The 9,964-nt window shown below is 43.4% G+C and overlaps 1 protein-coding gene across 1 annotated transcript in view; it reads right to left on the bottom strand.

Moving 5' to 3' along the window:
• The window catches only part of FLVCR2 (FLVCR choline and putative heme transporter 2), a 72,939-nt gene that overhangs the window by 27,596 nt on the left and 35,379 nt on the right, over positions 1-9,964 (bottom strand). The window contains exons 2-3 of the mRNA XM_055088625.1: positions 5,621-5,762; positions 3,003-3,143 (exon numbers count right to left, since the gene is read on the bottom strand). Coding sequence (XP_054944600.1) covers positions 3,003-3,143; positions 5,621-5,762 — 283 coding nt within the window. The remainder of the gene's footprint in view (positions 1-3,002; positions 3,144-5,620; positions 5,763-9,964) is intronic.

The raw sequence follows: 9,964 nt of genomic DNA, 5'->3' as shown, positions 1-9,964 counted from the left end.
GGAGCGGCTGGGCCCGTGAGCCGTGGCCACTGAGCCTGCACGTCCGGAGCCTGTGCTCCGCAACGGGAGAGGCCACAACGGAGGGAGGCCCTCATACCACAAAAAAAAAAAAAAAAAAAAAGATCTTTGGTCAGCCTCTTGATTACCCCAACCGGTATTGCTACCTCAGGCAGCTGTGATGTTACACAGTGATCGCTTTCAACAAATGCCCTGGAAATAGCGCTTTCCCACTGAGAAAGCTCTGAGTCAGGTCAAATATAGGCAAACCCTCTGAATGGGGCCTTTGCAGGGAACTGCCACAGAAGTCAAATAGTGACTTAGGGATGGGACTTCTGGGGGAGCTCCAAAATTGTTTGGCCCCCTCCAGTGGCTGGGAGGCTGCTTGTTTTCACAGCTACCATGTCTGGGAGGCTGCTGGTTTTCAAGGCTACCACGGAGCCTGGAAGAGGGGATCGGAATAGGACAAGTTAAAACACAAAGCTTGCTACTTTACTGTTATTTAGATATTTGTCTTGAATAGATGCTCACTGGATTGTTTCAAGCCTTTGGTTAAGAACCCGGAAACAACTGATTTTGATAATGTCTGCCAGTGTTGTTCTTGTTTTCATGGAGGAACAGATGATGCAAGGTCCTCACTCCACCATTCCAGAAGTGCTAACCCATTTATTCCGTGTTATCACTTAACCAGCTAGATTAAGGAAGAGTGTCCAGAACCATAGGATTAACACCACTCTGCCAGACTGAAGACCATATAAGCAACCAGCCGTACAAGATGGAAGGAAAAGGAGTTGCTTTGCCTCTAAAGCATGGCCCAGAGATGAGCCACAGCGACCAGGAGCAGCACTGTTCCTGGTATATTTTGTTCTTATTTCTTGCTATCATGGGTCAGTGACCTGACCCTGCCATAAACAGCATCCAGAACTGAAGACCGCAGCCTCTGGAATAAGGCCATTGCCCGGTTATTGGTTATTGCCACCATCACCACTCTCGTTCACAGAAGATATTTATTAAGCACTCATCTGCCCCAGAATTCCAAGGTAAGCCTCAAATGCCCTGTTGTCAGATGCCATAAGGTTTATGGTGGTCAAAGGTTGATGCACTCAAGAGGTTTAACTCTAGGGAAAAGTGAAAGTTCTTAGAGGCATGGAATCCTGAGTCTGGAAGGGAACCCAAAGATCATCAGGTTTCACTATCCATCTATAGCCTGATATTTCCCACTATATCCCCACTAAGTGGTTGGTTCCACCTACACTTGAATACCTCTCAGTGATGGGCAACTCATAATATCTTTAGCTGGCCATCCTAAGTATTGGAAACTTTCTCTTTGTTTTGTGAATGAATGCAGAGACACACTCAGAACTGAGAAGCTGGAGAGAGGGAGGAATGGAGACCAGAGGCCTTGGAGACTAATGTGGGTACCTGGGGTTGTTCCAGATGAGAGGTCACCTAATCTGTGCATATGCCTGAAAACCAGGTGTGCCTCTCTACTGTGGATGATACCACCTCTTATCTAATGTCTCAGCAGATAAACACTTTAATTCAGGTGAAGGGCATTGATAAGCCTAAAGTGAAGCCCTGGTACAATTCAAGGAAGGAGCAGAGGCAGTGACAGATCAGGAGTATAGGCTTTGGAGTCTGACAAATCTGTACTTGAGTCCTGGCTCTGCCCTTTGAAAACTGTGTATTCTTGAGCTATTACCTAATCTCTCCGAGTTTGTTTCCTCATCTGTTAAATGGGGAAAATTATACTATTTACCTCTCACTGGTGTGGTGAGAGTTAAATAAAATAATATATAAAAAGTCTTGGCACATAGTAAATGCTAGTATTGTTGTAAGATACAGTTTGTGAGCCTAGAGAAAACCTGAGGTTATAGCCAATTGGGGTTTCACTAAGAATAAGTCACGTCAACCAATCTCATTTCTTTTCTTCTTCTGGTTACTGAGCATGATATACACTCTTGATTTTAATCAAACAAACTGGAGGGTTAAATGGTCAAGGGTAGGCTGGATAGCAGCAGAGCTGGGTGGATCTGTAAAGACACCTTTAATGGAATGCCCTGAGGTTCTGTCCTTGCCCGTGTCTAGAACAACATTCTCATTAAACGTTAGACTGAAGATGAAGCAAACACCTTGCTGGAAAGGCAAGCCAATATACCAGCATAAATATTGAAATTTATCTTACCAAAGCCAAGAAAAATGAAATGAAAGAGGGATGTTGTCTTGCATTCAGGTAAAAAAGGAGCAATGTTCCAAGATGAAGGATTGGCTGGAGAGTGATTCATGTCACAAGATTCATATAAATATCTATCCACTCATTCATTCAATCACTCATTTAATAACTGTTGGAGTATCTACTCCAGGCTGGCCACTGCTGAGGAATTATAAAGATAAAAAGACATAAATTCCTACTCTCAGGGTGTTCCCAGTTTAGTGGGAAAACAGACCCGGAAATGATCTTTTTCTTTTTTAATAAGTGGTAAGATGTGGGTTTCCCTGGTGGCGCAGTGGTTGAGGGTCCGCCTGCCGATGCAGGGGACACGGGTTCGTGCCCCGGTCCGGGAAGATCCCACATGCCGCGGAGTGGCTGGGCCCGTGAGCCATGGCCGCTGGGCCTGTGCGTCCGGAGCCTGTGCTCCGCAACAGGAGAGGACACAACAGTGAGAGGCCCACATACCACAGAAAAAAAAAAAAAAAAAAAGATGTACCAGGAACAGCACAATAAAAGAGGAAAGGTCGCCTAATACTGCTTTACAGCAGTCATACTGAGATGAGACTCGGAGGATCAGCAGGCATTTTGCCAGACAACTCGCTATGGAAAGGAATGGTTGTCTAGGTAACCCAACATGGAAGGCCCTGAGACAGAGCTGTCTCTTCTGGTTGACCCTAAACGACGACTTTACATATACATTTGGGATTTGGAAACAGTAAGGTGCACAGACACATCAGGCCTCTTGTCTCACACTCCCAGTTCCATTACACTCCTGGACACATCTGTATCTTACCATAGGTGACGATAAGCAGCACAAAGTTGAGGTTTTTGAAGAGTCGGACGATGGAACTTAAGTATGAAGCATCAGGGGACGCCAAGGCATAGCTTAGGGACTGGGCCCTGCTGGGGGGATGTTTAGGCTTCTCCTTGAATACTGAAAGGAAAGAAACAGAGAGATCACTGCAAATCCCTACGGTCCCACCCTGCAGAGCTGATACATGGACGAGAGCTGACTCCCTCATCTGAGAAGGAACTAAACCTCCAAAAGGAAATATTAATTCTTCAATTAAATCCTTTATAGTCTCCTCTCTTGAAGCTGCATCTCAATGTCTGTGGCTCCGTGACTGTGCCTTGGATTACTTTTTCTTAATGGCCTTTGGACGGCTGCAATCACTGGGCTTCCCAGGCAGTATTCAAGGATCAAGGAGCAGAGTAACAACCGGGGAATAACATACGGCAGAGCACTGAAGAAATTCAGTAGTAACACGGAGATAGGAAGGAAGTGAGAGCTGAGGCTCTGGGATTAGTGAGCCCAGTTAACTCAGCACCAGAGCTCCCCCCAAAGGGGAAGGGACTGTGCTGCCCATGCTGAGCACAGAGCCTGGCACATGCTGCCAATAAACATTCCCGGAATAAGGGAAAGGATCTTCTTCTATTGGAAAGACCCGGAGTCCATCCCTAGTTTCTCGAAGTCTGAATCAGACATCTGCCCCATGAGAAACCAGAGGATTAACACATGCTCCTGTAGGTGTGACCACTCTGATAGGAAGGACTGGGGAAGGGCAGCGGGAAAACCATTTGCTTTATGTTCTATTTTCAGTACAACTGGTACAATCCATTTGACTGCATTGATTGTGGTTCAGTTCTCTGGGGGCCAAATCAGTTTAACCAGCTGTTTGGCTAAATTGGTCCCCCAGTTGGGTCCAAGTAAATAAGCACCTTGTTGTGTCCCCAGCCCCCAGGAGAACACCCCTGAAAGGTCAGGAAACTGCCTCCAGCTAGAGGAAGCTCTGGAAATGAGGTTTAGTCTCTTGAAGATCAAAGGTCTCTCCCCTCCATCCAGATAACCCTCCAGCCCTGACTTCAGAGCCCTGCTTCTTCCTTCTCCGGAAACAGTCCTGGGTAACTTCCCACCGCTGGGTACTTCTCAACCATTGTCTTGCCTGTTCACCTCCCCTTCTATCAGGGGAAAGAAATCAAGGGAAGAGTTTTTTTTTAATCTCGGCAACAGCAGCTGTTTGCTCAAGGATTTGGCAACCACAAACCACAGCTTGGATAAGATTTTTCAGTTCTTTATTCAATGAGCAACGTCTGTGCTTACTAGTAAAATGCAAAGTGTAGAAATGGCCTACCTCCAGGATCTCTGCAAAGAACCAGGCCCTCATCTGCTGCAAACACAAGAATTTGGAGCTGAGCACATTACAATTTTGAAACTTCAAGTCTGGCCGAGATTGTTCTTTCCTGTTCTCAACCACAGCTTCAAGGCTTCTCACCTTTCCAGGAACACCAAGTTCTCCGTCCAAGAGATCCTGTGAGCTTTGAAAAGCCATCGGGCAGCCCTTCCTCAGCTTGGACCCCAGGGAGGGAATGACACAGTGAGAATAGCTGGATGAGATACATGATTATAAAACTGTTTTGACTCTGGTGTTGAGGCCAGCAGGAAGGAATGAAAACTTTAACGTGTGAGGTGGAACTTTCAGTTATTAGGAAGACAGCTGGTTAACTTTTAAAGACAAATGACTCACTGAAAATGAAAACCTCTACTATGCTCTTTCTGAATTCATCACAACCCATGTGATATCACTCAGAGGAGAAAAAAGGATATAAATTAACCTAATACCTGGTTAAATGATTAAATATACATACATAGAATATTAATAATAATTCTCTGGGGCTGGCGGTTGGGATTAACAGGTACAAGGCTAAGTTAATGGTCATTCTTTTCTTTATGCTTTTTTGTCTTTTCTAGATTTTTTTCCATAATGAGCGTATCTTACACATTTTAAAAAAGCATTTTAAAACGTACGCTCCAGGCATTCCCAGGTGAATGTATGAGAGTATTAGTGTTTGTGGGTCAGTCCTATTTTGTTTTCTTGTGCTCCAGAAATTTAGGGTATGGAGTTAGACAAGCTTAGGCTGGAATCCAGCCTCTGCCACTTACTGTCTAATCTTGAATCATTCCCTTATCTCCTCATAAGTCACTGTTTCCTCTTGGTTAAGTGAGACTGATGCTGGTACCTCCCCTATAGGGCCATTGAGGAGTCAGTGAGATCAGGAACACTCAGCACAGGGCCTGTAACATCATAAGTGCTGACCGGGGCTTCATCAAGGGGATCAGCAGGCTGCCCATTCATTCTAATGAGGTCATACTGGGGAACTGGTTAATTACAACTAACCTTTACTGAACAGCTAACAAAGTACACAGGACCAGCTAGCACTGAATCGGCAGCAACTACTCAGGCTGAAACATTTGAAGACCACTGGAAGCCTGACTTCCAGTTTCTATAGATATATTTTATAGATTACATGGGACCTAGGATGCTGCTCTAGGGCCATATTCACAAGGTCCTCAGCCAAGTCAGCAGGACCTCCCTGCCTCCCCAACCCCCATGAGCCTATTAATGACCTTACCGATGATGACAAGGATGAAAAGCAGAGTGGCCACACCTGCTATTATGTAGAACATGATGCTGATGTGGTAGGCAAGCTTGTCCTTGTCTTTGATGTTGGGTACCAAGACAGGAGGGACCAAGAACCCAATGGCAATTCCAAGCTATAGAAGACAGAGACAATCAATCGTTGTATCAATGGCCCAGAGGTGACAGCACATATTTAAGAGCCTCTTAATTAGAAACATAATCCCCAACTTCCAGTCCTTCTTAAACCTCAAACAGGGATTGTTTCCCCCCTCAAGACATCAGAGAGATCTTTCTTTTGATTGACAGCTCAACTCACACACCCTTGACCACCCTCACTATCACAGATTGTGAAAACGATTATAGTTGGGGTTCTCAATGCTGACTGGCTTTTCTCTACCTACAAACTAATGAAGAATGGTTCCTATACTCCCATCTCTATGGTAGAGTAAAACAATGCTGGTTTTGCTTTTTGTGCCATTTAAATTTTGATTTCACTGTTATCTGTTAACCTGCAGCTGAGAGACCAGCTGAGGGAAAAATTCTACACCCTACAACCCCAAGAACTTGCATTCAGTGAGAGATAGAAGCCTAACGTTGTTACCACATTTACAAACATAGAAGCTTAAGTTCATTGTGTAAGTTAACTTTGTAATTTATAAAGCATCTGTGGTGTGAAGTCACACAACTGCATAAATTTATACACACAGGACATGGGCACATGCAAAGTGGCTATAAATACACATACAAACACAACCCAACAAACTGAAACATAATATCTGCGTTGCCGTTCAAACTCCAGTGACCTGACAGATAACGTGCCTTGGGTGTTTCTGAGGGCAGAAACGCCTTGATTCAGGAGTGACTAGCTGTGATAGAACTCCCCAAACCCTTCTGCCACACGAAATACCAAGGTGGAAATTTGAAAATAGTGTGAGAACACACGAAATACCAAGGTCCAAATTGTAAGAGTGAGAGAAGCTGAGTAAGTCTTTTGTGTTAAGGTCCCAGTTTTCCTTTATTGAACTTGAAAGCAACTGCAGGTAGAGAAGCAATTTGATTTCAGGCCAACACCATTCATTAGCTGCCAATGTGCGGATCATCCTTATTGGTTTTCCAGCCTGTCAATTATAGCCACTCAGGGTGGTCACTAGTGATTCTCAGCTCTGAAATATTCTCAAAAGTCATCATCAACAGGCTCAGTGCAGGGCTGTTCCAATGTACACCGTATACAATCAACAAACCAAACTGATCTTTAAAGCATCTACTATTTGAGGAGATTGGTTCAAGATGGCCGAGTAGAAGGACGTGTGCTCACTCCCTCTTGAGAGAGCACAGGAATAACAACTAACTGCTGAACAATCATCAACAGGAAGACAATGGAACTCACGAAAAAAGATACCCCACAACCAAAGACAAAGGAGAAGTTACAGTAAGATGGTAGGAGGGGCACAATCACAATAAAATTAAATCCCATAACCGCTGGGTGGGCGACTCAAAAACTGGAGAACAATTACACCACAGAAGTCCACCCACTGGAGTGAAGGTTCTGAGCCCCACGTCAGGCTTCCCAACATGGTGGTCCAGCAACGGGAGGAGGAATTTCGGAATCAGACTTTAAAGGCTAGCGGGATTTGATTGCAGGACTTCGACAGGACTGGCGGAAACAGAGACTCCACTCTTGGAGGGCACACACCAAGTAGTGTGAGCATCGGGACCCAGGGGAAGGAGCAGTGACCCCATAGGAGACTGAACCAGACCTACCTGCTAGTGTTGGAGGGTCTCCTGCAGAGGCGGGGGGAAGCTGTGGCTCACCACAGGGACAAGGACACTGGCAGCAGAAGTTCTGGGAAGTACTCCTTGGTATGAGCCCTCCCGGAATCCCTCATTCGCCCCACCAAAGAGCCTGGAGGCTCCAGGGTTGGGTTGTCTCAGGCCAAACAACCAACAGGGAGGGAACTCAGCCGCACTCATCAGCAGACAAGCAGGTTAACCTATTACTGAGCCCTGCCCTCCAGAGCAACACCCAGCTCTAAGCTGGGACCACCAATCCCTCCCATCAAGAAGCATGCACAAGCCTCTTATATAGCCTCATCCACCAGAGGGCAGACAGCAGAAGCAAGAAAAAATACAGTCCTGCAGCCTGTAAAACAAAAACCACATTCACAGAAAGATACACAAAATAAAAAGGCAGAGGACTATGTACCAGATGAAGGAACAAGATAAAGCCCCAGAAAAACAACTAAATGAAGTGAAGATAGGCAACCTTCCAAAAAAAAGAATTCAGAATAATGATAGTGAAGATGATCCAGGACCTCAGAAAAAGAATGGAGGCAAAGATCAAGAAGATGCAAGAAATGTTTCACAAACACCTAGAGGAATTAAAGAACAAACACCTAGAAGAATTAAAGAACAAACAAACAGAGATGATAATACTATAACTGAAATGAAAAATACACTAGAAGGAATCCATAGCAGAATAATTGAGGCAGAAGAACAGATAAGTGACTTGGAAGACAGAATGGTGGAATTCACTGCCACGGAACAGAATTTTTAAAAAAGAGTGAAAAGAAATGAAGACAGCCTAAGAGACCTCTGGGACAACATTAAACACACCAACATTCGCATTAGAGAGGTCCCAGAAGGAGAAGAGAGACAGAAAGGAACCGAGAAAATATTTGAAGAGATTACAGTCGAAAACTTCCCTGAAGTGGGAAAGGAAATAGTCACCCAAGTCCAGGAAGCACAGAGAGTCCCAGGCCAGATAAACTCAAGGAGAAACATGCCAAGACACATAGTAATCAAATTGACAAAAATTAAAGACAAAGAAAAATTAGTAAAAGCAACAAGGGAAAAATGACAAATAACATACAAGGGAACTCCCCATAAGGTTAACAGTGGATTTCTCAGCAGAAACTCTACAAGCCAGAAGGGAGTGGCACCATATATTTAAAGCAATGAAACGGAAGACCTACAAACAAGATTACTCTACCTGGCAAGGATCTCATTCAGATTCGAAGGAGAAATCAAAAGCTTTATAGACAAGCAAAAGCTAAGAGAATTCAGCACCACCAAACCAGCTCTACGACAAATACTAAAGGAACTTCTCTAACTGGGAAACACAAGAGAAGAAAGGGACCTAAAAAAACAAACCCAAAACAATTAAGAAAAAGGTAACAGGAACAAACATATCGATAATTACCTTAAATGTGAATGGATTAAATGCTCCAACCAAAAGACACAGATTCACTGAATGGATACAAAACAAGACCCATATACATGCTGTCTACAAGAGACCCACTTCCGACCTAGGGACACATACAGACTGAAAGTCAGGGGATGGAAAAAGATATTCCATGCAAATGGAAATCAAAAGAACGCTGGAGTAGCAATACTCATATTAGATAAAATAGACTTTAAGTTAAAGAATGTTACAAGAGACAAGGAAGGACACTACACAGTGATCAAGGGATCAACCCAAGAAGAAGATATAACAATTATAAATATATATGCACCCAACAAAGGAGCACCTCAATACAGAAGGCAAATGCTAACAGGTATAAAATAGGAAATCGACAGTAACACAATAATAGTGGGGGACTTTAACACCTCACTTACACCAATGGACAGATAATCCAGACAGAAAATTAATAAGGAAACACAAGCTTTAAATGACACAATAGACCAGATAGATTTAATTGATATTTATAGGGCATTCCATCCCAAAACAGCAGATTGCATTTTCTTCTCAAGTGCACACGGAACATTCTCCAGGATAGATCACATCTTGGGTCACAAATCAAGCCTCATTAAATTTAATAAAATTGAAATCATATCAAGCATCTTTTCTGAACAAAACGCTATGAGATGAGAAAACAATTGCAGGGAAAAAAGCGTGAAAAATACAAACACATGCTAAAAAAAAATACAAACACATGGAGGCTAAATAATATGTTACTAAATAACCAAGAGATCACTGGAGAAATCAAAGAGGGAATCAAAAATACCTAGAGACAAATTACAATGAAAACACAACGATTCAAAACCTATGGGATGCAGCAAAAGCAGTTCTAAGAGGGAAGTTTATAGCAATACAAGCCTACCTCAAGAAACAAGAAAAATCTCAAATAAACAATCTAACCTTACACCTAAAGGAACTAGAGAAAGCCACTTGCCACAACTAGAGAAAGCCCTTGCACAGAAATGAAGACCTAACACAGCCAAAAATAAATAAATAAACAAATGTGGGGTTAAAAAAAATCGTTAAAAAAAATAAAATTAGAAATGAAAAAGGAGAAGTTACAAGAGACACCACAGAAATACAAAGCATCCTAAGAGA

Source organism: Physeter macrocephalus, chromosome 11 (assembly GCF_002837175.3).
Source record: "Physeter macrocephalus isolate SW-GA chromosome 11, ASM283717v5, whole genome shotgun sequence".
NCBI lineage: Eukaryota > Metazoa > Chordata > Mammalia > Artiodactyla > Physeteridae > Physeter > Physeter macrocephalus.
The sequence above is the reverse complement of the archived record's forward strand: the minus strand, read 5'-3'. Positions and strand labels throughout refer to the sequence as shown.